At 36.8% G+C, this 27,267-nt stretch overlaps 3 protein-coding genes across 14 annotated transcripts in view; 1 reads left to right on the forward strand and 2 right to left on the reverse strand.

Annotated features, from left to right (window-relative positions):
• The window catches only part of GID4 (GID complex subunit 4 homolog), a 36,063-nt gene extending 33,705 nt beyond the window's left edge, over positions 1-2,358 (reverse strand). Inside the window, exon 1 of the mRNA XM_074281568.1 lies at positions 1,925-2,358. Coding sequence (XP_074137669.1) covers positions 1,925-2,113 — 189 coding nt within the window. The 5' untranslated portion in view covers positions 2,114-2,358. The remainder of the gene's footprint in view (positions 1-1,924) is intronic.
• Positions 1,600-26,670, forward strand: ATPAF2 (ATP synthase mitochondrial F1 complex assembly factor 2). 3 transcript variants are annotated; one of them, XM_074281567.1, is made up of 8 exons: positions 1,600-1,627; positions 16,346-16,390; positions 16,664-16,809; positions 17,833-17,930; positions 18,872-18,952; positions 19,819-19,931; positions 21,307-21,422; positions 25,673-26,670. In XM_074281567.1, exons 1-8 carry the CDS (start codon positions 1,615-1,617, stop codon positions 25,808-25,810), a joined length of 750 nt encoding a protein of 249 aa, XP_074137668.1. In that variant the 5' UTR covers positions 1,600-1,614; the 3' UTR covers positions 25,811-26,670. The 3 variants fall into 3 exon arrangements, with proteins under 3 accessions (XP_074137668.1, XP_074137666.1, XP_074137667.1); XM_074281565.1 differs by lacking the exon at positions 1,600-1,627 and adding an exon at positions 2,667-3,028; XM_074281566.1 differs by lacking the exon at positions 1,600-1,627 and adding an exon at positions 3,134-3,164.
• The window catches only part of DRC3 (dynein regulatory complex subunit 3), a 107,108-nt gene continuing 85,411 nt past the window's right edge, over positions 5,571-27,267 (reverse strand). For 6 of the 10 annotated variants that reach the window (XM_074281556.1, XM_074281561.1, XM_074281563.1 and 3 more), the window contains one exon: positions 15,521-15,854. In XM_074281556.1, the coding sequence (XP_074137657.1) occupies positions 15,735-15,854 (120 nt within the window). In that variant the 3' untranslated portion in view covers positions 15,521-15,734. Of the gene's footprint in view, positions 5,600-7,699; positions 7,719-14,286; positions 14,483-15,520; positions 15,855-27,267 lie in introns of those variants that run through there. The other 4 variants (XR_012484657.1, XM_074281559.1, XM_074281558.1 and 1 more) reach the window with 4 other exon arrangements.

Raw genomic sequence — 27,267 nt, forward strand, 5'->3', positions numbered from 1 at the left:
TATACTTTACTGACAGCTGTTTCCATGAAAGGAATCCACAAAGAGGAATTTGGGGACAAGAAACAAAAATTCTTTCATCTCATATGAGCATTTTATAATTGTGAAATGTTATACAGATATATACATAAATACTGGCCATCCTCTAGAGCTTTCACTAAGATTTTTATGAAGTACTATAAAAACATTTGCAACTTACTCTTTATGAAGGATGCACAATTTGGGAAATAGAAAAAGCCTGTTACATACTGTTTCCAAAATTCCGGAAGAAGCACTAAGCAAGTCCCTTTTCCTTGTCTTTTGGAAATATTCTTTTCTGGAATGGAAAGGTGTTTGATGCCCCTTTCTTCAAGTTCATAGGTTTATCAGGGAGACAAAAGGGATCCATGACACAAAAAAAGTTAACCCCTGCCCTAAAGTTAACAAAAGGAGGGCTTCCCATTTGTCTTTTGAATAAAGACCTATTTGATCTGAAGCAATATACAAGACCCTCTTAGACCAAAGAGAAAAATAGAGCAAGGGTAAAGACTAAGTTGTCCATCCCTTTTATCCAACCAGTGAAACATTTCACATTACCATCTTAGGCAAATCCCTCCTAAATTGTACAGATGCTAGGAAAGATTTCCAGTCAGCTCAGTAAGAGGAACTGATGTAAGAAGGAAGAGCTCTTTATATGAGGTTCAGAGAGAGCATGAGTGCTGTTTGAAGGGAGCTTTTTTAGGAGGGACTAATCAGACCTTCTCCCTTCAGGAAAAGTGAAGGTGGGAGTGGTTGTGGATCAGGTGTATGAGGAAATAGAGGTGAGGTATGGAAGAAAGTGGGGCAAGTTGTGAGGCTTCACTGGTTATGTCAACTAGGTAGCAGGTCTCCAAATGTTCAATCCTACGATAGAAACTGGATGAGGAGGAAATGAGAGGTTCTCCATGGAGTAAGAAGAGTATGCAGGATCAGAGCCTTTCTAATGAATGGGAGACTAGGGATATGTCTTGTGCAGTGGGATAAAAGTGGAGGTGAGAGCAGACTGGGCAATATAAGCTTAGATTGAATAACATAGCACCTGATGTGTATGGAGAGAGAGTGGTCAATAGGTAGGACTCAAGAGAATGTGAGGGCCCTGGAAGAAGTGATGACAGATGTTAGGGAAGTATGAAATCTGACGTGTGTAGGTAGAGAAAGACTAAAAGGAGGAAATAGAAGGTGAATGTTTTCAGAGTAAAAAAGGGATGGAGATGAGGGATGGCAGAGGCTGGAGTCTCCAGGAGAGTGGGGTGAAGTGGAAAAGGGTAGTACAGGTGAATATTGTGGGAGGCTGAGGTGAGGAAGGGAAAGGTCAGACTCTGACAAGACAGAGAAAGGAGGTAAATCAGAAAGGGGGGGCATGGGGATAGGGAAGAACAGCGTTTTTTTTGGGAAGAAGGAATTGAGAGAGAGAGCTAAGAATATGGGAAGGGAAGGAAGAGGAGGATGTAGTGAAGCGGAGCCCCCTCCCCCATTGGTTGGTGGATGGGTGTCAGTGAGGGCTCTAACAATGGGGAAGTAGGATGGGATGGAAACGGGGAAAGAGTTCCAGGAGGCCAGGATATAGAGAGAGTGAGCTGGGAAGGAGACGAGGACTTGATGGGCGCCCAAAGTGAGAAAAGAGGCGGCCCGAATATTGTGAGGAATAGGAAGAAGACAGAGGGGAAGGGGGTGGGGGGTGAAGCGGCCGGAGGATACGGAAAGGCGGCCAGAACACGGGGGAAGGGAGCGGTAGGGAGGACGCTGCCCTGGCCGGGGGCCGCTGGCTGCGGGGAACGAGCGTGCGGGGCAGGAGCGAGAACACAAGGGGAAGAAGGAAAGGAGGAAGGGGAGAAGGCCCGGGCCCGCGCCGGGGCCGGAGGAGGCCGCTCCCCCGCCCGCCCGCCGCTCGCCCGCTCGGGCCCGGTACCTGCAGCACCACCTCCACGTCGTAAGAGTTCCCCTTGCTCTTCTGGTGGCCGCGGAACTTGGAGCCGCTGTAGAGGAGGCTGGTAGCCACGCCGGGCTGCTGGGTGTTGATGGGGGGCGGCGGGATGAGGGACGCGGCGGAGGCGGCCGAGGCTCCGGCCGGCGGGGGACACTCAGTGCGGACCGGCATCTCGGGGTCCCCCCGAGCCAGGGCGGTGGGGTGGGGGAGGGGGGAGGGGAAGGGAGAGGAGGGGGGAAGGGAAAGCCGGGGAGGGGGGGAGAAGCCGCCGCGGCCGCCGCGCGGGAGCCGGAGGAGGGCGGGCTGACCGAAGGGGCCGGGCGCGCGCAGGCGCGCGGGATGAGGAAGGGGAGGGGAGGGAGAGAGGGAGGGAAGAGAAGGACGCCCACCCTGCTATTGGCCGACTAGCTACTCCAGCCGCGGACGGGTGCCGGAGGACTAAAGAACAGGGCCTCCCCTTCCCAGGTTGCCCCCCCCTCCCCGCCCCTACTTACACACTCACACGCGCAAGCGCACACAGACCCATAACCCCCCCCACCCACACACATACTTACACACACATAGACACATTCACTAATTCAGGCCAATTGGCTCCGACCCGTCGAGGGGGCGGGAGCAGTTTTAGTCGCTCCTTCTCCCTATTGGTTGGTGTGGGCCACACGTGTCGAGAGGTCAAAAGCCTTCTGGGATGTGTAGTCTTTGCTTAGAGGCGGAACGCGTTCGTGACGCTGATTGGCTGAAAGGGCGCGAAGGTGACTGGCCGGTAGTAGCTAGGGGTCAGATGGCGGCGCCCTGAAGAAATTGAACTTCTCCTGCAGTGGGAGAATTCTGCAGACAGGTCCAGTGCAACTATCCAAACCGGAAGAGTTTGGGAGCTCTTTCTTCCACCCTTCCGTCCCCTCTTCGATTAATCCCTATCTCCATCCAAAGGTGCCATGTGGCGAAGCTGCTTTCGGTTTGGGGCTGGTGGTGGGACCTTCCCACGCCGTCCTTGCCTTCTCCCTGCTTCCCCCTTAGGACCGGGTAGCCAAGCCTGGTCGGCCCCGGGGCTCTCAATCCCTCGCCGGGCTTACGTCCCCCCCGCAGGTAAGCGCTGGCTGGAGGCCCGGCTTCGGCCGCCAGGCTGCCACCGCCTTCGGCCGGGTCTGGGCCGCGCTTAGCTCGGGTGGGCGGGGGAGAGAGAATCCACCTCGGCGGGATGAATGAATGTACCTTCTTACAGGTAGGGAAACTGAGGTCAGAGCAAGGCCCAGTCCCTCAGCCGAGTGTCCGCTCTATCAGCGGACTTTTTTGTAAAGTAGCCCTAGGTCCAGGGTAGTGGGGTCCAGTGGTCACCCATTTCAGGAAAAATATTTTGAAGCATGTACCCCTCATGTATGTGGGTATGTCTATCTACGTGTGTATATGTGTATATCTGGATATAGATCTATTTATGTTATAGATCTCTATTGCTAGATCAACTACTATCTAGTTATAGGAAGCTATAACTAGATACAGATGTAGATTTAGATATCCAGATTATTTGTGTAGATGTGTATAAAGATATATTAGATAGATATGTATATAGAGAGGTATATAATTTAAAACCACTTTTGGGACACTGTATGTATATTATAAATATGTGCTTATGTGTAATCATATATATATAATAAATTACATCCTTACTGTACATGCAGGGTCCCAGCTGGGTTGTTAATTTGAATATTGGGTTGTAATGGTAAACTTAGTTTAAAAAAAAATTACAAAGAACCAAGTGGAAAAAGTAAATACTTACTAAACCATGATACTTACTTTTTAGGCCTATCCATGATGTGCTAAAGTATTTTTTTCTTGTTGAAATTTGGCTAGTTAATTTGTATTGCAAGTTAAAATCTGAGGTTTTAATATTTTTAACAAATGGATTCAAGGCCTGCTAAAACTTTTCATTTGAAAAACTTAACTTTATTTTTTTAAACTTTGAAGATATAAGGATTTTTAAATGACAGTACACATCGTTTTTTGGCCACAAAATACATTATGGAATTATTTCCAAGCATCCATTTTCAAAAATAGTCACATTATTAAAACTTGTCATAAAAACATTTCCTTTATATTGAAAGAACAGATTTAAGTTAATTTCTTCTTAAATAATAGCTAAGTACAGTATTACTATTATTGACAGCCACTTTTTTAGCAGAAAATATCACTTTTTTTTTTTGGTAAAAGAAATATATATAACTTATTTGTAAGTATCTCTGGCTATCACTGTATAAGCAATGAAAATCTAGAGTAGTGCAGCCGATTTTCTGGTCATTTCCCAATCACATTAATCAAACAGATTGCTGCTTTCCTAATGACAGCAAGCTAGAGTGAACTGGTAATTAATGATCCTTTTACTTTTTAAAATTTTCATGTGAGTGTGGAGGCAATGGGCTAAATATTCAGTTAATTTGATCAATGTGGCTAACCAAACAGATAAAATTTAATATTTCTCCTTTCTTCTAAAATGAAATCTTGGATAATAATAGCAATCCAAGAGGCACCAAGCCATCATGAGTTGATCTGGGGTTCAAGGTATTATTATGCTGGTATCTGGAGGTTGTGGGAGATGGATTTGCATACCTGCTGGGATTGGTTTTAGTGATAGAGTAGAATGGAAGAGATTTGGGATGCTAAAATAGGGGAAGTATTGAGCAATAATGGTTAAAGGGGATAGTGGGGTTGCATTTGAGCAGTACCTGATTATTAGATATCTAGTATGGAGTAGCTGTGACTCATCTTCTGATTTGCTGATCCTCCACCTACTAGCCAACTCCCTTTCTTCCTCTCTCTCCCCTAATACATTTTCTGAGATTTATACATTCTACTTTGGAGATCACTGGTGTAAAGAAAAGCAGAGATCCTTATGAGTTCCCATAGGTCAAATTTGATAGCTATTTGCCACCTATTCTTTAAGCATCAATTCTTCATCTGGTAGACTGTCTTTTCTAACTTGAAATTTAGGATTGATGCCTCCCCTTTCCCTCTCTCTACTGCAGAGTTGGGGTGGGGCAGGGAGAGAAAGCCAGTTGGCCAAGCCAAGTAGTCTTCCAGCATTCAATATTCTTTACCCTAATATAATTGCTATTGGAAAGATTTCTGACTTATCATCACTACTTAGAAAATAATTTTAGTCATTCAGAGTTTTCATCAAATATTAGACCTTTCTCGGAAATTTACTGTGGAAATCAGGTGACAAACCTTCCTAAATGAATGTAGCATTTATTAGATGTAAAGCACTGTGCATAGAAATAGAAAATTAAGCCATTCTTTCTCCCAAGAGGCTCACATTCTACTGGGGAAACTCCATATGGAAAGTTTCACTTTTGAGTTAAATGAAAAGGCTCTCTGGTCCTTAGGGTGCAGCAACAAAGCAGGTGATGATGATTCATCTTTAATATCATTTCCACTAACAAAATCATATCAGTTTCTGATATTGAACTATTTGAACACTGGGTTAAAAGCACTGCAATTCCAAAGAGAGATGGTGTTCAAGATGTTAACTGATTGAGTTGGTCCATGGAGCTTCCTGTTACTTCCTTACTATGTCCTGAAGCTTCTGCTGAATGGGTTTTCTTGTCCTGTGACTTCATCCAACAGCTCCATATACAGTGGTCCTATGCAGTAGATCTGAAGGAACTCAAAAAAAGGCAAACTAATGCTTTGTGTTTGTCCTGTCTTTTTTCTCCAAAAAGTATCTGATGTTGGAAAGACATGGTTAAAAGGTGATTCTTTTAGAAAAGGGTAAATGACAAAACAGATCCTAAATCAATATGCTAGACCTACTGAGGCTACAAATTAAAAAGCGAAAATCTTTGCTATAGAGTTTTCATTAAGTGAAGACAATGCACATTCAGTGCAGTACAAGGTAAAATGAAGTAGCAAACACTAACAAAAATAAAGACTCCCCTATTTGGCATTTGAAGCCTTCCACAATGTCTTCAACATGGTCTTCTCAGTTGAGAGGACTTTACTGGCATTATATTCCCCTTACTCTTTTTCTAAATTGATCTACTTCCATTTCCCTGGTCATGGTATTCGATCTTTGCCCAGTCTCCTTGGAATTTCTGGAGTCCTTCAAGGCACAGCTCAAGGGCCACATCCTTCAAGAGGCCTTTCCTGGTGGCTCTGAAGTTGTAAATCCCCTTCCATCCCTGCACCATCATCAGTCACTATATTTATTTTATAAAAGGTATCTGGAAAATCCTCATGAGCTTTAAAGCTACTAAAGATTAAAACTCAATAAGACTTGGCACGTCAATTTACTAATCTGCATACCTGTCCTTCTAGTGGAATTAGTAAGTTTGAGGACAAGACTGAATTATTTTTATATTTGTATAACTGTTGTTTAGTAAAGATCTTGGCACTTAAATTCTTTGTTGATCAACTGACTAGGAGAGTCATAGAGGAGTTGGTAACTTAACTTTGAGAATTCAAAGATAGTGATTGTGAGAGGTGAAGAAGTGGAGAAAGAAACATAACAGACACAGGAGATCGCTTCTTCAGAAGCAGAAGATGGACTGTCAATTTTGGGGATCAGCAGTCTGGTATATTGGAAGGGGTGCTGAATTTGCACTCTAAGACTTTGAGTCTGCTACTTAATACTAATATAATTGTGGGCAAGTCATTTCCTATTTATGGGCTCCAGGTTTTTTTTAATCTGTAAAATAAATTGAGTAAGATAACTTCTAGCTACAATACCAGTAGTCCACTTAGGCTAGACCAAAATGTTCATGAAGGAGAACAGTCTGAAATAACACTGAAAAGTTGTAGGTGGGAATCAAATTGTGAAAAAGCTTAATTGACAGGCTAAAGAATTTACATTTTATCCTATAGGCAATAAGGACTCAATGAAGACTTTTGAGCAAGTATATCAGAATGGCTAGATTTGTGCTTTTAGAGAAATTATTTTGTCTGCAGTTTAGAATGATGAGAAACTAGAAGCAAGGAAATGAGATAGAACTAACACCTATAAAGGTTTTTTCAGCTAATATAGAACGTATGTTGTCCATCAGTATTTCAGAAGTGCTCTCAGGAGTAATTTAGTGTGCTAAATGCTAGATTCTTAACATTAGTTATATTAAACTTATCTGGTAATTCTAAATTGCATTCACTAACAAACACTTAAATTAAAAAAAAAAAATCCCAATATTTACCCAATCTTGGTCATGTGGGTATTCGTATTTGCTTTATGAGGGATATAAGAAAATACAGTTCCTGGCCTCTTCCTTAGGAGTATGCAACCCATTTGGAGAAAGCAAGGCATAAACATATAAAGATCAAATGCAAGAAATACATGAAGGCATTAATTGCCAAGCGAGTGGCATATATAATTAATGTTATGAGTTTGGAGCAGGGAAAGTATTCTCTGGAAGGACAAAGCTTTATAGAGGCTTTGCTGGATAAGTAAGTTTCAGATAATATAAAGAATAAAATTATCAAATAACATCATGAAAAAAGTCAGAACAGTCCTAGGTGTACATAATAAGGAAAAACAATGAAAATAGTATGTTTTCATCTGCATTCAGTCTCCATAGTTCTTTCTCTGTCTGTGAATGTCATTTTCCATCACAAGTCTTGGAATTGCCTTGTATCACTGCTTTGCTGAGAAGAAATGTCTTATCATAGTTGATTATAATACATTGTTGCTGTTACTGTGTATAACGTTCTCCTAGTTTTGCTCATTTCAGCATCAGTTCAGGTAAGGCTTTCAAGGTTTTTCTGAAACTAGTCACACCAGACAGCTGTTTTAAAAGATCTAGTGGGATAGAAAGTGATCCTATAGGTGATTACTAGGAGATGATTAAAAAGATAGCTTGGAGCTATAATGTTGAAAATCTAGATTATAGGTCAAAGAAAAGTTGTTTTTCCACTTAATAGTATTTTAGGGTGTTTTTTTTTTCCTATTACACATAAAAGTAGTTTTCAGTATTTTTGTAAGATTTTTGAGTTCCAAATTTTCCTTTCTTCCTCCCTAAGACAGCAAGCAATCTGATATAGGTTATACATATACAATCACGTTAAACATATTTCCACATGAATCATGTTGTGAAAGAAAACTCGATAAAAGGGAAAAACCATGAGAAAGAAAAACAATGAAAATAGTATGTTTTCATCTGTATTCAGTCTCCATAGTTCTTTCTCTGTACGTGAATGCCATTTTCCATCACAAGTCTTTTGAAATTGCCTTGTATCATTGCTTTGCTGAGAAGAAATGTCTTATCTTAGTTGATCATCATACACTGTTGCTGTTACTGTGTATAGTGTTCTCCTGGTTTTGCTCATTTCAATATCAGTTCATGTAAGTCTTTCAAGGTTTTTCTGAAATTAGCCTGCTCATTGTTTCTTATAGAACAATAGTATTCTATAACATTCATATACCACAATTATTCCCAAATTAATGGACATCCACTTGATTTCCAATTCCCTGCTTCTACAAAAAGAGCTGCTATAAATATTTTTATATAGGTCCTTTTTCTCTATTTTAAGATCTCTTTGGGATAATAGATCCAGTAGTGGCATTACTAGATCAAAGGCTATGCATAGTTTTATAGCCTTTTGAGCACAATTCCAAAGTGCTCTCCAGAATGGTTGGATCAGTTCACTACTCCAGCAACAGTTGTCTCACATCCCCTCTAACATCATTTTCTTTTTCTGTCATCTTAATCAATCTGAGAGGTGTGAGGTGGTACCTTAGAGTTGTTTTAATTTTCATTTCTCTAATCAGTAGTGATTTGGAGCATTTTTTGTATGACTATAGATAGCTTTGATTTCTTCTGAACACTACCTGTTCATCCTTTGACCATTTATCAATTGGAGAATGACTTGTATTCTTATAAATTTGACTTAGTTTTCAATATATTTGAGAAATGAGGTCTTTGTCAGAAACACAGGCTACAAAAATTGTTCCTCATCTTTTTGCTTCCCTTCTAATCTTGACTGCATTGGTTTTGTTTGTGCAAAAGCTTTAATTTACTGTAATTGAAATTACCAATTTTGTATTTCATAATGTTCTTTATTTCCTGTTTGGTCATAAATTCCTCCCTTCTCCAAATATCTGACAGGCAAACTATTCCATGTTCTACTCATTTGCTTATGGTATCATCCTTTATGTCTGAGTCATTAACTCATTTTACCCTTATCTTGGTGTGAGATGATGGTCTGTGCTTACTTTCTGCCATATTATTTTCTTTTTTTTTTTTAATTTATGCATTTTTTTTCCCTGAGGCTGGTGGGGTTAAGTGACTTGCCTAGGGTCACACAGCTAGAAAGTGTTAAGTGTCTGAGATCACATTTGAACCCGGGTCCTCCTGAATTCAAGGCTGGTGCGCTATCCACTGCGCCACCTAGCTGCCCCCCGCCATATTATTTTCTAGTTTTCCCATAAGTTTTTGTCAAATAGTGAAAATCCCAGAAGCTGGAATCTTTGTGTTTATCAAACAATAGATTACTAGTGACTATTGTATCTTACAAACCTACTCTATTCCACTGATCCACCACTGTTTATTTCTTAGCTAGTACCAACTGGGTTTGATGATTCACACTTTATAATACAGTTTTAGTTCTGGTATGGCCAGGCTACCTACTTTTGCATATTTTTCCCCCCATTCTCAAGGGAGAGTTTTTGAAGTTGTGGGCAGTTTTTAAAGCAGGAGAGTTGTAATATGATAAAAGTGATTTAGGATCTTTAATTTGGCAGTATAAAGCAGTCGTGGTGTCAAACCCAAATAGAAATGGAGGCTGCAGGTCACATATTGACTTGGTTTACAAATACAGTGTTATCTATGTTTTATCATATTTTTATTTTGTCCATTATTTCCCAATTACATCTTAATGTTAGAAAGAGCCGTAAAGGGAACATTGCAGTGATTCCAACAGAAGCAAGAGCCTCACTGATGTGAAAATGGAAAAGACATTGTAAGAGAGATATTGTGAAAGAATAATGAGCAAGACTGGGTATATTTGGTGTGTACTGCAGAGTTTTAATCTTGGGAACATTTGGTTAAATAATGACAGTTATGCTGCAATTGGGTCTTGGTTTGCTTTATCTCAAACCACTCACTGCCTGTGGACCAATAAACATAAATGAATGCAAAGTCACACCAGATGGAGCTGTTTTAAAAGATTAAAGGAATATAGTCAACTGTATTCTAGAAACATTGTGGGAATTGTAGTTCATGGGGCATAGAGTCTGAAAGATTAACTTCCAATAAGAAAATTGAGATAAAAGGACAAAAAGGTGTTGTAAGAATTTAATTTTTCTAATGATGGGAAGAAAGTGCATATCCATAAACTAATTATAGTATATATCTATTTCATAAGAGAAACCAGTCACTAGATTTTTAGAAGCAGCTTTCTTTCTATTGGAAGATGTTGTTTCCATGGTTACTCTAATGTGGGTATGCTCTTAGAATTGCAGCAGAAAAGGGTCTTTGGATGTTTCATATGCCTAAGTGGTCTTCCTAGCAAGGCTGTAAACTCCATAAGGGGAAGGAATTATGCTTGTATACAATTACATCTCTTTTATTCTTCATCATTAAAAAAATATGCTCTTCCAAATGCATGGATTTTCCAGATAACTAAGCTCATCAAACCTTAACTATTTTAAATGAAAATCTTTCTAAAATGTATTATTTGTGACCCTGTCTTCTTAAACAGATCATAATTTTTCTTGATTACTCAACATCATTATATATTAACTTATTTATTGAATATTATCTATGTATATTATTAATACATTTTTGCTCCTTTTCTCAGTCTTTCAGCTATAATTTCTCTGCTATCCATATGCAGCCTAATAATATTCTATCTTTTCCACTCCAGTTCATAGGGTTTGTGTGCCTTAATGGATAAAAGCAGGTGCTTTAGAAATGAGTAAATCAAGCGCCTTAGAATTATGTGTTAAGAATAAGTAGGCTTGAAGCAGATAGAGTACCAGTCTTGAAGTCAGTAGGACCTGAGTTCAAATATGCCCTCAGACACCTAACACTTCCTAGCCGTTGTGACCCTAAGCAAAGTCACTTAAACTCAATTGCCTCAGAGAGAAAAAAAAAAAAAAAAGAATAGGCTTAAACCTTTGAAGTCTGAAGTGCAGATTTAAGCACTTTTTTTTTTTTTAACTTTATTTTTCTTGGTTTTGGGGGGGGAGAAACATGGCTGATATGGAAATGTTTTGCATATCTTCACATATATAATGAATTTTTTTTTTTTTTTTTTTTTTTGGCTTAGGCTATTGAGGTTAAGTGACTTGCCCAGGGTCACATAGCTAGGAAGTGTTAAGTATCTCAGATCACATTTGAACTCAGGTCTTTCTGTCTTCAAGGCTAGTGTTCTATCCACTGCATCACCTAGCTGTCTCAAATATAATGATTTTCATATATTGTCTTCTTGATGGGTTGGGGAAGGACTGGAGAGAGTGAAGTAATTCAAAACTAAAAATTAAAAATTTAATGCAAAATAAATACCAAAAAAAAAAAAGAGCAAATAGTCTTGGCATGAGAGCCCATGGTCCTATCTTCTGATTAAAATATATAGTTTTTGTGCTCTTTGGCTTTCAGACTGTAAGAAATCTGACCTTCACAAAAGTGAAAATTAACTATATTGCCAATACATTCCCCAAAGTGTGTGCCCAGCACAATTTTAGGTATTTAGTAGGCCTCTACTACTTATGATGTATATTATAGATCATTTGAGGTCACCTTGTTTAGACCCTTTGTCAAGGTAAGCAATTCCTGAACCATTCTATTTTCTTCAAATGACTCCTGGAAAGGAGATTTTGTAACCCTTTGTAATATATTCCAGAAGGAATCACCTTTACAGTTGAATATTCCTTTTCATGTCCCCAAATACTGTTATTGCAATTTAACCTTTTCCCTTTTTTTCCCCCCTAAAGGGTAAAAATTAGTTTTCATTCATGGTAACCCTTCTTTCACTTGGAGAGTGAACTTAACTAAATTTAGCCCTTAGCTTCCTTTACCAGCCTAAATAAGTCCCTTTATCTTAAAAAGAAAAGTTTTACTATTGCCTTTTGCTTTGATCTCACAATTTTATTTGAAACATACATAAACCCCTTCCTGCTCCACTACATATTGAGCCTTCCCTTGTAATAATAAAGTAAAAACCAGTTAAGCAATGCCAAGGAACACATCAGCCATGAAATGTTTTATCTCCATAAACACCTCACTGCACTCCAGTGCAGAAGGAAAGAACATTGCATCATCTTTTCTTTAGAGCCAAGATTAGTCATCATAATGGCAGTGTTCAATTTCATTTTTTGTTCTTTTCATTTGCACTCTCATAGTCATTGCTTCTATTGTTTTCCTACATCTCTCAACACTGGTCTCTACCAGTGTCTCTGAATTCTTTACATTTTTCATTTGTATTCCAGAATATATCATTGCATTCATGTACCACAGTTTATTTAGACAATCATTATGTTATTCTCCTCCCACTTTACTTCCTGTTCTCTACTACCAAACAAATTGCTGTTATGGATGTTTTGCTCTGTCCTTGGCGGGATATATATATACCCATCATTAATATAAACATTATTTCTTCTGCACCATTCCAAATTGTTTTCCAAAATGCTCAGGTCATTTACAGATCCACCATCAGGATCTTGGCATTCCTATCTTTAGTGTGCAACCACTTCCAGCAGTCCAAAAGACTATTTCCATCTAACCATCTCTGCCAATTTGTTAGGTGAATAAAACCTCAGATTTTTTTAAGTTTGCATATCTATCATTATTTATTTGCAACAAACTTTCATATGATGGCTTAAGGTTCTCAAAAGAATCACAAACTGTTCTTATTCTTTTGACTGTTTCTCTATTAGAGACCGGTCCTACCTTTTATTTGAATTTTAGCTTTTCTCATAGGATCAATTTCTGCTACTCCCTATCTGTTGCTTCTGTTCCATACTTCTACAAACATGCACAGGTCTCCTGAATTCAAAACAAAATACAAAATCATTTTCCCCTAGACACTTTTGACTATTCCAATCTCTGTCTCAGGAAGGCAGTGTGGTCCAATAAAAAGCCCTGGTTGTGGAGTCAGAGGACCAGAGTTTCAGTCTCTCTCTGCTGCTCATTGTGTTCCAATTTGAGCCTTTTGTTCTCCATCTGTAAAATGAGGCATTTGGTGTAGAGTTCCTGTTTGGAGCCTCCCAGCTCTGTATCTGTGATCTGAAGATCTCTCTCAACATTTTAGTGGTATGTTCAGTTTTTATTTTGTATCTTCCTTATGAAGATATGAAGAATTTGAAACTGTATAGTACAGAAGGCCTGGCCAATACTAGCAGAATAAATGGATATCTTTTTATCCCTGGGTCAATTTATAGCATTAGAATGTCTTGTTCATTATTAATTTCCCAAGGTCACATTTATTTTTTAGATATAAGCTTTGCATTTTTGTTCTATATTTGGTTTATGTTCTACTAACAACCTCTTTCCCAGGTATTTGTTGCTATACTTGTATTAACTGAGTTTTCCCCTTAGTTCAGGGTTTGACACAAAATGTATTCCTCTTGAGGTGCTTTTCTTATTTCTGATGGACCATTTTTGTTTTTGTTTTGCCTGATTTATTGAGCTTTCTTTCAATTTTATTCCCATCTCTAATTATCTTTCAAATTGTTTACCTATCAGATCCAATTTAGTCTTTGTAAGCTTTGTAGTCTATATTCCTTGGGTGGTATAGTAATTAGTCACTTTGGTTTTCTTCAAGCATGAAAAACAATAACAACAATTAGGGACAGAGACTCTTATTCCAGATCTAGGTTTAACTTTTTTGTGACTGGGCACACAGAGAATCCATAGAGTTCTGCCATACTTGTTGGATCTTCTAAGTTGTTTATCTTTGATACCTGAATCTAATATATAAGCAAGTCAGAAAATATATACTTGGGAATAAGATCAAAGCAAGTGATTTCAAAGAGCATGCTTCTTGTCAACTGGTCCTATATGGCATTATTTTAAAAGGTAGGTCTGTGATTTCATTAGTGTGTGGGACTCCCAATATAGAGACTACCTTCACTAATGCCCACAGTCAGAATTGTGTCAAAGGCAGGGCTTTAACTCAGGTAATCAGGGCTGACTCTTATCCATTATATCATCCACTTTCTCATAAATATTGTAGTTATTGAAAAAGAAGAAAAAAAAAATCACACAGCCCTTAATCTAGTGCAACCTTGATTTGTACTTATTAAAAGAAACCTCTCTTTACTTAGATTTCACATAGTACTTTGCCTACCTTTCTCTTGCACTTATTTCATTTCCCTTTGTACTGTAATTATGTCTATATGTAGCTTTAGCCCTCATATAGTAAACTACTTTTGAAAGCAAGGTTTGTTATTAATAATCGCATTACTTACAGCAATATAATACACATAGCCAAATTGTTGTTGAATGTTGAAAGTTTGAGTTCTGTCTGATCAATGCTGTGATGACTTTTTAATTCAGAGACGATGAAGCTTACCTCTCTCTTAATATTGAGAAGTGGTAGATTCTAGCAGAAGGTCCAACAAGACTAAAATGATTAAAATGGAATTAGGAAATATTTTAGGAAATAAAAATACAATAGAACATAGATGCTGCTAATTTGTGGTTCTCTAAGTCATAGTCTTAGGGATCCTTCTGTATGGTCTAGTCGCCAGGTTTTCATTTGAGTTTGATAACACTGGGCTATATTGGACATTTTCAGACATAGGCAGTGTTACAAAATGAATAAGCAAGAATCATTGGGAAATCATAGCAATGGGGAAAAAATCAATTTTAAAAAAGAATAAATTATGTTTGAGCTCTTAAGAAAACTTTGTATCTAAGAAATAAGTTTAAATAAAAAAATTTTTTTTTAAAGTTCAAATCCAAGCTCTGGCAGCTACCTGCTATATGATCACCAGGAAGTAATTTCCCTCTCAGGACCTCATTTCCCTCCTCTTTATTTTTATGTTTTTGGGAGAAGACAATTGGGGGTAAGTAATTTACCCAGGGTCACACTGTTAGTGAGTGTCTGAAGCCAAATTTGAACTTGGGCCTTCTGGGCTCCAGGTCCAGCTACCAAGCTGCCCCTTTCCCTTCATCTTTAAACCAGGGATCATAATCCTTATATTTTTTATTTCAGAGGTATTGTGAGAACAGTGCTTATTAATTTTAAAGCACAATGAAAAACAATTAAATATTTATATGGGATACACTAAAACTACTATATGAAAACTGGCAAAATTGTCATCAAGAGTACATATCTGTCTGACACTTTACAAAGCACTGATATATCTGAAGTGGGATAACTCAAATACTGTCCCTCTATACAGATGAAGATCTGAGAGGTTGATATGAGAGGTTAAGTGATTTGTCCAGTGTCACACAGCTAGTAAGTAGCAAATCTGAACTCCAAGTCCACATTGCAAATCCCAAATTCAGTGATCTTTCTGTATTTCCATTGGCCTGTAATAAGGCCATGATACCATAAATTCCCTTAACTTCTTCGGTTCTTTGAATTTTTTTACAGCTCATTTTGATTTTTAATATACATTTGATCATTAATAAGAAGCTTAAATGCAAACTATTTACTTATTCTCCTTTATTTTCACATCCTATATTATTATTTCAACAGGCAAATATCAAAGACCCCAAATGCTCTTAAATCTAAACAAGTAACTTCTATGTATCACATATTTTAGAAGTTTTGTGATGGTTGGCTGGTAGATCTCAAGTTTCCACCTACTTGTTTTTCCTTATTAGTTAAAAAGTCTGTGCAAATTATTGTGAGCTGCCTTTTTTCACCTTCCTCCAGGGTAATGTAGCATGAGTATTTTCATGCTAGGATTTTTCTTCAAATTATTTTCTAAAGGAAGCAGAGGACACAGATTTTTTTCTCTTGAAGGAGAATTTCGTAGCTCCTGTTAAGTACACACAAAAGTTAAAAGTTAATTAGGTTAATTAATTGGGTAGTGAGAAATAGAAAATGCTCTTGGGATCTGTACTTATTGTCTAACATATGCATTATAAAAGAGAATAAAGAATATGCATCCCTATCACATTCAGATGCTATCTTGTATTGAAATAAAAGGTGGAATGGTAGTAGTAAAAGAATGGAATTTATGCGTTCTGTTAGATAAATCATAACCTAAAAGTTGCACACGATAATATAATCAGAGCCAAGGCCAAATCATAAACCTGATTGGTACCTTACAAAACCAGCACATATTGCTTATTTCATGATGATTAAATGTACAGTTTACTCTAGTATGATAATTGAATGTGATTTTTCCTAAATCAGGCCTATTATTAATTACATTGGCATTAATCTTAGTATAGATAGCTGACTCTTTTTCCATAAGCTATTTTGATGATATTTTAAACTATCTCTTTAAAAATTCTTTTTTAATAGAAAGGAAGAAGTTTTATCAGAATGTCAGCATTACACAAGGTGAAGGTGAGTATCTGGAAACTCTTTCTGCCTTTTTAAGGGGTGATTTGAAATACTTTTGTTTGTAATTATCTCAGATGACAGATTATCCTTCTTTTCATTGCTTTCTTTCAGTCAGAATACACTATCTTTAAGTCATATGTCAGTTCAAGTATATAATATATATTTTTTTAATTATTATTTTTATTATATATGATTATTAATAATATAATTATATATAAGAATGGTCATTTGCTTTTATTTATAATTTATAAGAGTTTTAAAATTTGATCTTTCAAGATGGATATGAGATAAACCTGGACCATAGAAAACTGAAAACTCCCAATGCCAAGCTCTTCACTGTTCCCAGCGAGGCACTGGCTGTTGCTGTGGCTACTGAATGGGATTCCCAGCAAGACACTATCAAGTTCTACACAATGCATTTGGTGAGAAGTTAAAAGTGAATACAAAGTAAAGATGGCAACAGTCACATGTAATTATTTATCTTCTGATTGATTATTCACTTAATCAATCTTGATCACTTTTTAAACCCTCAGTCAATTTCACCTGGTTATTCTAATACACTCTACACTAGTCCAGTTTAGAGTTCAGAGAGTACAAACTGCTTTTAATATATTAAACAAATGTAATCAGATAGTTATAAAGAAAAACACAACTGGATTATCTGTGCTACTACTTTACATTAGCTTGGATAGCATTAAATCCTTAATAAGTCCAGCATTGTGGATGATAAAAAGAGAAGTAAATAGTATTGGGAAGGGAGAGTTGTTAATGCCCTTATTTCCTAGTAGCCTAGAAAACTACATACAAATCTTAATAATCTTCACAAGATCTTAGTGAGTTAAACATTTTTCATAAACAAGGAAAAAAAATAGTTGAGTTAGAAAACTAGCTTTTGAGTTTGGTGATATGCGCCAACTACTATTGCCATTTCCTGTTTTATCACATAATCCTGAACCTTAATATAGATGAATTTTAGAATTATTATAGCTTTAATTATTATAATTATTCACTTTATTCATATTTTGGGAAGTTTTTAGGTATGCCATTCTTTCTGCTCCCAGTATTTATTTTTCTGCTTCTCTTATCCATATGGACTTGTAATCATACTAGGAGCTGAATAACTCATCATCCTTTGGGGATAGATATAAATAGAAGAAAATACAAATGACTTTGGAAGTGTTTTAAAAAACTATTCAAGTATTTCTTTAAAAAATCATAATCTTAGTCTGTTTATTACACTGGCTTAGTATACTGCTATCATGGTACTAATAGTCATATTGGGGGATTTAAATTTGGAACACCTGTCTCTTGTCAATTTGGAGTGACATCAGTCTCTTACATTTAGCCTCTCTCTTCTTAGATAGTAATGACTTTGTGAAAGGAGAAGTAATTTTACCCCGGGGTCAATCAACTATAATAGTTGCTCTCTCTGCCTTTTGATTCAGACCACACTGTGTAACACATCTTTAGACAACCCATCTCAACGAAACAAAGATCAGCTTATCCAAGCTTCTATGAAGTTTCTGGACACAGACACAATCTGGTAACAGATACTTGGACTAAATTCACATTGTAATGATGGTGAGCTTTAGATTGTCCTATAGCACTTGTCTAAGGAATTATCAAGAGTGATTTTCTTATTTTGTTGTGTAGTTTTTTGTTTTCATTTAGTTGGAGTCAACTAAGCAATGACAACTAAGGAAGACAAGGACCTGTTGAATTCTTAGAAAACATATGTCAAAAGGAAGAATTTTTGCTTTATTGTATCCTAGTAGCCTTGTATCCCCCAATAGAGCATCAGCTATAAGGCTGTTTTTCTGTTTTCAACAAATTCCCACTTCTAGCAAGATTTAAGATATCAGATGGCTCATTAGCTTGGCAGTCCAAGGTTTGAGTCTCAGTCTTAGTTTTACCACATAATAATTCTATAATAATTCTTCTAACTTTTTTTAGCTTCAAGTTTCTTATCTCTAAAATTGGGTATGATAATATTTGTACTACCTAATTAACAGGTTATTGCGGGGAAAAAAAGACTTTATAAGTGATAAAAAGTTACATGTAGGCAAGTTATTATTCCTTTTAATTTAACAGATCAGCTTTTAAAAATTACACCCCTAAAGTAAAAACTTTTATATTCACTAAGAATAAACTAGAATAGATTGAATGGGTCAAGGAATTAATTGGTAACAAAAATTTTGTTATTAGATTAAAGGTGGTATATGGTAATAATCAGAGGTTTTTACTGTCCAAATACTTAGGAAGGGCTCTGAATCCTTTATATTTTTAATTGCCTACCCATCTGGGGTGGGAAATATTAAGGACTGACTCATAGAGAGAGCTATCTTTCAAGATATGGTTGAACTATTTTGGGGAAAAAAGCTTTTTTCAGGTTATCATTTGTAATTTTATTAGATTACTAATAATGAACAAAAAATTGAACTTTTTGGGTTTTTTTTTTGTTTGTTTGTTTTTGTAATACATTAGTTACAGGGTGGAGGAACCAGAGACTTTAGTGGAACTTCAAAAGAATGAGTGGGATCCGGTTATAGATTGGGCAGAAAAAAGGTAAGAGACAAAATCCTCATGAGTTCATATCTTTATTCACTTGTCCAGTGCTTCTCCTTGTGTTGCTATCTTCTTATTTTTATCATATTGGCTCAGCCTTCCCATGAGCAATCGTAATTTTTCCAGCTGTTTAGATCTAATGCTATTTGTGTGAAAAGTGTTTTGTAATTGTAGTCATATAGTTCCTGGGTTTGTCTTGGCAGATAGACTTCCAAATCTTGTGTTGCTTTCCTCAGAACTTATATGGGAACTAATCAGCATTTACAATATAAGCTATGGAGACACTAGTAGAAAAGTTATCACATAAAAGAATGTTTAGAAAAGAATCGCATGTTTAACCTATATTGGATTTACTTTGCTATGTAAGGGAGGAGGGGAATGGGAGGGTAAAAAATTTGGAATACAAGGTATTGCAAGAGTAGATGTTGAAAACTATCTGCATGTAGTTGGAAAAATAAAAAGCTATTAAGAAAAATAGGTTATCGAAGAAAGTTTTGATAAAATCTGTATTCTAAATAACTCACTATAAATTATTGTGGTTTTAAGTAGTTGCAAATGACTCTATTACTTCATTATGCAGACTATGCTTTTCATCCAAGGAAAGTCCTTGGCAATATTCTTCAGTGTGTTTATCTTTGGGAAAAGGAAAATTAATTAAAGAGGCTACTGCTGGTTCTCTATAAATCACTGGCTAACTGTAACTATAATTGTTCCCCAGAATCTCTTTAAGTGGACCAATTTGATTGAATGAAGTAGGGAATGTGAGTATATTCTTGAAGTATAGAAAAGTAGCCTAAGACTATTTGGCTGAGGATACCATTTTTACCAAAGTATACATGCTAAAGTTTAATATATGCTTTTTTAAGGTATAATGTTAAGATTGGATCCTCTACAAATATCATGGGACCTGATATCCCAGTCAAGACTAAAGAAACTTTCATCAGTCATTTGGCGTCTTACAACATGTGGGCCTTGCAAGGTAGGTAATAAAGGTTTTATAGGTTTGTTTTTTTCCTGAGATTAAGAAGATATTGATGTAAGATTTTAAGGTTTTACCTCATGCCCTCCTTTCTGAGTACCATCTATACTATACGATCATGGGATTTGGAACTGGAAGGAACATTTGAGATTATCTAGTTTAAACTCCTCATTTTACAGATTAAAAAAAAAACCAGGTCCCGGAGAGGTGATGTGACTGATCATATCAGTGAACAGCAAAGCTAGTTAGTATTCCAGCTCAGGTCCTGTGAATCAAGAGTGCTACTATATTATCTGGGCCCTGAGGGGGGGATCAAATCATTTTTCAGGGTTAAAACATATTAGTGTAATGACAACATTGGTCCCTAGACATCTAGTCCTAGATTTAACTCCATCTTACCTATAAAACGTTTAGTAAATATGCTGTAGTAGGACTTGGTAAGTAAAAAGAAAGAGGAGACACTATGTGGAGACCAGGGGCTGGAGGGGTGGTATGTACAGATAGCTTTAGAGACATTCCTTCGAATTGAATAGTGTTCTACTAAAGAAAAGTACTGGGCTAAACTTAAACAGAAACCTTAGATTGTAGTACATTAGTACATGTGAAGATAAACAGGCCAGCTTGGACAGGTATCTGTAGTGTGGGCTCACATAATTGGGTTTATATATTTTTCATGTTTAATGTACATGTGGCTCACATTGATAGTATATGGGAATGAAAGGAAGAATTGGAAAATACAGCTTCTGGTGGGAGTAGAAAGCAAAGGGTTATGATCCCTTCCTAGTTTAGAACAGGGCTTCTTAAACTTTTTCCACTCACAACCTCTTTTTGCCCAAGAAATTTTTATATGACCCCCCCCCCCAGAATATGTAGATATATAATAAATTAGGTATAAAAATCAATGATTTTGCAACTCCCCCACATTCAGTTACAAGATCCTACATAGGATCACAAAGCACAGTTTAAGAAACTGGGGGCTTTCTCAAGAGATGAACTAGTGATATTGCTGTGCTTTTGGCCTGCTGGGGAATATGCCCATACCATAAGCAGTTTCACTCTTGCCAACCCTGCTTTCTTCTAGGAGGTTTAGATTCCTAAGAATCTACATAATTTTATAACATAACTCCATAAATATTTCTGATAATAATAGTAATTAATATAAGGTCAATCTCTTCCAATTAAAAAGTCATATTAGACATTTTTTTTGAAACATTCTCTTCCATTTTCTCTAATGGGCAAAATCTTTTCTTGTCTTTTCCAGACTTATTTATAATATTCTGAACTGTTATTGATATTAATGCAGAATGCAAGAATAAGAGTATTATCAATATGGTAGTGTTGGTCTTGGAATATATTTTTCCATTCTGTTCACCAGGTATGGAATTCGTGATCACCCAGTTGAAGTCTATGGTTTTGTCCTTGGGGTTGATTGACAGGCACCTTACAGTAGAAAAGGCAGTCCTGCTCTCTCGCCTAGAAGAAGAGTACCAGGTATACAAATTTATAGACCTGTCAATTAAATATAGATAATCCTCTGTTCAGTTCAGTTCAGATCCCACAGTGTAGGTTTGTGATTGTCATCCAGAGCCTAAATAAGATTGAGCACTTAGATCAATTTTGGCGCAAACCTAAAACCCATCTTAATTTTCACGTATTCTCTATTCTTTTATTCTTTTATTATTATTATTATAGCTTTTTATTTACAAAATATATGCATGGGTAATTTTTCGCATTGACCCTTGCAAAACCTTCTGTTCCAACTTTTCTCCTCCTTCTCCTCCCCTCCTCCCCCAGATGGCAGGTAGAACAATATATGTTAAATATGTTAAAGTCACATATTCTCAATTCTAAGAATTACCTAGGACCAATTTACTTGAACATATAGGAAAAAAAATCGAATTTTACTAGCCTTTGAAGGAGGAGGAAAAGTCCACCTTTCCTGATATCTATATTGAACAGTTTCCTAGCTCTGATGATACATTCATGGGTGAACTTGCCTTATTAACTTAATGTTTCTCTCTGGTATCCTGTGGGTTTTTTCCATCTATTTGCTGTTTCTAATCTTAGAAACAGAATTTTTTTTTCATGTTTTCCTTTAGCATGGTACACAAGATTTTTTTCATTGGGTTTTCATTGGAGACCAGTCATCCTCAGATTGTCTTTCTGAGTTTTATCTTTAAAATCAGTTGCTTTGGCCTATTGGTATTTAAAGTGTTTGTGTTTTGGGCTTTTTTTTTTCCAACTTTTCTGCTTTTTGACTTTTTTTTTCAGTATTTATTGTTATATCACTGCCTTTTTGCATTCTGTCTCTTCAATGCCCTTTTTAGAATATCTGCCACTTTATTAATAGTCTCTATTTTCTATTCTAAACTTTCAGTTCTCTTTTCAGAATCTTTAAAAGCTCTAATTTCATTCCTCATCTCCTCCTTTAATTTTCTTCTTAGGCTTCTCAATCAATCTTAGAGATTCCCATGACTGTTCCAATATCACTTGTGAATATCTTCTTGTGAGTTCTTGAATTCTTTTATCACATAGTACTTCGTTACTATTTAGAAGATTTTTTCTGGTTTGTTCACTTGTTCAATCACTATTGGGTTTTTCTGTGGGAGTTATTATTCTTTTGCCTTATTTGGTATATAATTTATTGTTTTTGAGATAAAAAGGGGAAGGTTAGATGTATCATTCAGCCATTTTACCAAGCAGCTTGTTGGTGCAAGGGATCGAGTGGTGAGCCAGGAGTTGGGCAGAACTGGTATTAGTTCAAATTCTACCCCAGACCCTTACTGGTGGTATGACTCTTAGCAAATCACTAAGCCTCTGCCTGCCTCAGTTTCCTCATGTAAAATGGGGGTCATACTAAGAACTCCTCTCTAGGGTTATATTGAAGATCAGGATGAGATAATCATTGTAAAATGCTTAGCATAGTGCGCCATAGGAGCACTACATATGTTAACTCTTATTAGTTTCCCATAAATGAATTTGACCAACTCATACAACTTCTGAATTGTGCCAAGTCTTGCCAGTTCTACTTCCACAATATCTTTAGTATATATCCCCAACTCTGCTCACCTAGCAGCTAGCCTAGCACAGTCCCAGCATTTCCTGCTGTACTTGAATCTCTCCACCACAGATCCTACACATAACTGCCAGAATGATGTCACTTAAGCATGCGTTCAAACCTTCTTACCTCTAAGGTCAAATGCAAACTCTTCTGTTTGGCATTTAAAGTCCTTCCTAACTTTATTTCAAGCTCCATGTCTGACCTGGTTCTATATAACATCCCTTTATTCCTTCTATGGTTCAGCCAAACTGGCTTTCTTACAGTTGCTCATGCCTAGTCTATACTTCCTCATTACCTTTGATCTAGAGAAGAAAATGGTAAACCACTCCAGTATCTTTGCTTAAAAAATCCATGATTTAAATAGCCAAACAACAAAATCTTATATTGGTTTTTGTTGTTGTTGTTGTCGTCATTAAACATTTTCCAATTACATTTTAATTTGGTTCTGGACAGAGGATACTTTGGAGTTTTGAGGGCAGCCAGTTTTAATAACTCTGCTCAAGGCAACTCTCTAATACTAAATGGAAGAACCACTTTTCATCTGGGAGTTTCCTCTTTCCATGAAATCTCTGATAAATCCAGTCCTTCTCCCAAAGTGTTGCTTAAGTAAATAGATTTGAAATTTTTCATTATCTGTCAATGTTTAACAGAAATTGACTTCTTATGTCAACTTCACCAAAGTGTTAAGAGGAAGAACAAACATTGATTGTAAAGTACTCTGTAAACTTAAATTTGAGGAATGTAAATGAAACACAACTTGATTTAACTTCATTAATTCAAAACTTGTATGGCAACTAATATATGCTAGGCTGAAGTTTAGTATTGTGTATGAAAGTAGTTTATCAAGGAGAGATCCAAATCCAAATTCAGTTTCCATGTAGTGACACTTAAATATTAACAAAAGATAGAATATTTTGATACTTGATAGAAAAGCTAGAATCGAGAGTCCAAAAAACTTGAATACAATCACCACTTCTAACATACTGATTTTTTGATTCTGAACAAGGCCCTTTCCAGTGGTCCAGGTCAGAGATATCAGACTCACAGGCAAATAAAGTTAAGATGTAATTGGGATATGTAATACAGAACAATATAAATAATGTATATGTGTCCCACAACTATCCTTTTTCTGCTTGAGTTTGACATTTCTTTTTCTGTTTGAATTTAACACCAGTTCTTCAGGCAGCTCATGCTACTGATCTGTAAATCTAAAATGTGGAAAAGTCCAGACCAAAAAAGAGAGTGAATGAAAATTGCTTGTAAGGACTTTGATTCTTTGCTTTTTCCCCTCAGTTGTCATCCTGCATTTCCAGCTGCTCACGTGTATGTCCTATTAACAACTCTACACAGACTCATCATCTTTCCCAGTCACCCAGAGTTGAAATTTCCAAATGTTCTTTGTTTCCCACATCTTGCATATATATAGCCTACTACCAGATTCTGTCCATTTGACTCCACCTTTTTGTCCCTGGCCCCACTGCTGCTACTATACCAGTCCAACCTCTCTTCACTGTCATCTTTCCTCTAGACAGACAATTAACATCAGTTTCCAGATTAATTTTCCTAGTATGCAACCACCAAAATCCTTTCATTAATGTACAGTTTTGACCATATCAATCCTCTCTTCAGAAAATTTTAGCAGCTTTTGTCAGTAACATCAAAAACAGAATCAGTAGCCTGGTTCTAAGCTGTCTTTCTGACTTTATTTCACTACATATTATATTCCACCTATTTTATATTGTTACTTCTTTCCCTTACTCATGTTCTTTCCTGGCTTTTGTTCATTGGATAAACTATCCCTGTGCTGTTCATCTCTGAGATGTACAATTCAGGGATTGGTTCAAAACATATTCCTTTTGAGCTCTTTTTCTTGTTTTCTGATGAACCATCTTTGTTTTTTCTAATTTAATTAGGTCACTTTCAATGCCATCTATTACCTATATGCCTTTGGGCAAGCCACCCAAACTTCTCATCTGTAAAAAAGGGACATTGATCTCTTCTTTAAATCTATCATCCTATAATCCTTTCAGTTCTTCAGATTAGTAAGATTTTGACATTTGAGTGCCACTGTCCTTAGATACTGCCATTCCTGCATAATCAAACAGCTCTTGGCAAAAACAGTTATATAGATTTCTCTGACTAGGCAAAGGAGTATTGCAGAAATGACATAATGAGAAAAAATATAACCATTAATATCCATTATAATATCCCAAAAGAACCTAGAGGCAGAGTATGATATTGTTCTTTTTTGCCATTGCCTGGCTCTATGGATGATTTATGTTATAAATAGCTCCACTGAGGCAGCTAGGTATCTCAGTAGATAGAGAAGTCTGGAACAGGAACAGCTGAGTTCAGATCCAGGGAAAATGACTTAATGGTAAACCACTTCAAAGAGTTGGCTATGACTAGACAACCAAACAGCAATAAGATGTATTGGTGTGGCATACAGTTGTGCCAGTTGTTATAGCTAACTACTGCCACATATTACAGATATTGATAGTCTTGTTGGATGAAAGCTGATCCCTAAGAAATTGATCCCAGCACTTTTATATAAATGATTTGATTCTTGAAAAATGAAATTTGGAGCAAGTGCTGTTCATGGAAAAATCTTTAAAGGTCTAGAACTCTTGTGTTTTTCCAAGATTACTTGATGCTAACAAATTATACATTGTTCTCTTAGATCCAGAAATGGGGCAATGTGGAATGGGCCCACGACTACGAACTACATGAATTACGGGCTCGAACTGCAGCTGGGACGCTTTTTGTTCACCTTTGTTCAGAAAGTTCCACAGTAAAACACAAACTCCTGCAGGAATGAAGTTCTCTTACTGAATTCTAAGATCATAGAGGAAAGATGCACATCCTAGGTGAATTGAGGATGATATAAGCTACAAGTCATTGGATTCCCCCCCCTCCCACTTCCTGCTAAGAGATCATCCTGTCCTTGATCATTAAGAGCTATCCAGGAAAATACCTTTTAATAAGGAGGAAAAGGAACTACAGTTAGTACACAGGACTTTCTCCCTAGCTTTATTTTTAATATTAAAGATTTCTTCAAGATTAAAACTTGTATCAAACTTTGTAATTGTTTACGACTCCAGAATTTCTCATTTTATTCATTGTGACTGGGGTTTCCCTAAAGTTAAACATCTTACCTTTTCAGAATGTATTTTGCTGATCTAGGTCTGAAATAAGAGACTCAGTACTTGTCACCAGTTGGTAAACTAATTTTTATTCTTGATCTTTCAACCTAATTTTTCTCAATTTATGTTTGACTTTTATCAAGAGTTCTCTTGAAAGTAAATTTATCTTTAATCTTCTTTTTTCTGTTTCTTAGAAAGTCATATTAAGTATTCTGTTCTTTAAAATAGAAGATGAAATATTTAATATAATTAAAATTCTAAAAAGTAACCTGATTGAAAGACATATGAGAAAAATTCAGGATTTCTCCTTAGTTTTTTTAAGGTTCCTTCCTTACATCATATTCCGTGTGGCAATCTGTCATTTCTTAGCATCACTATGTATATATAATAGAGCAGAAGGAGCAAATGGCACTCCAAAAATGCATTCAATAAAGGCTTCTCAAGCAGGCTATCTTTATTAGTTCACTTAAAAATAAGACTTTAGGAACTTATGATAACTTGCATTCCAAAACAAATAAAACTATCATCACCTTAAGAGTTTTGAGAGCTTTCTTTCCTGTATTCTACAGCAGTTAGTAATAGAAATCACATTTCCATTGGATTGCAGGGGAAGTTAAAGTTACTTTCTCTCAGATTGTAAAAATGCAGCTGAATTACAGTGTTCTTTACGTAAATTCATATTACTTAAAGATTCCTGAAAGAAATCTGCATTCTAAAAATGTTAACTTTACAATACCTGTCTCTCTCTTTCTCTCTCCCCTCCCCCTCCCCACTTCTGTCTCTAGAGTCAGTGCTTTGGGGCCTCCCATCTCTCCATCCAAAAGCCCTCCAAGATGAGGCAGCTAGGTGGCACAGTGGATAAAGTACCAGTTCTGGAGTTAGGAGGACCTGAGTCCAAAAACTCTCCAAGTGAAAGAACAGACACAAGTGGGGCTTGACTTGAGATCTCTGATGGCCAAGAAAGTAGACCTTTGCCTTGCTCTGCCCACATGTATCTATCTTCCCTTTGCCTGGCTCCATAGAATGTATCAGCCATCCTCTTTTGTCTGTGTTTGGCCCCATGTTTCAGCCCCTCACATGGTCTTCCTTGGGGTTCTGGCCAGGCTTTCTATGGCTCAACCCAGCCTCTACA

Source organism: Sminthopsis crassicaudata, chromosome 1, assembly GCF_048593235.1.
Source record: "Sminthopsis crassicaudata isolate SCR6 chromosome 1, ASM4859323v1, whole genome shotgun sequence".
NCBI classification, from domain to species: domain Eukaryota; kingdom Metazoa; phylum Chordata; class Mammalia; order Dasyuromorphia; family Dasyuridae; genus Sminthopsis; species Sminthopsis crassicaudata.

Coding starts and splice junctions, on each gene's coding strand:
- ATPAF2 (XM_074281565.1), top strand. CDS start 2,878: ATGTGGCGAAGCTGCTTTCGGTTTGGGGCTGGTGGTGGGACCTTCCCA. Junction 19,932..21,306: donor CAACATGTGGGCCTTGCAAG/GTAGGTAATAAA, acceptor TCTGTTCACCAG/GTATGGAATTCGTGATCACC. Junction 21,423..25,672: donor GCCTAGAAGAAGAGTACCAG/GTATACAAATTT, acceptor TTGTTCTCTTAG/ATCCAGAAATGGGGCAATGT.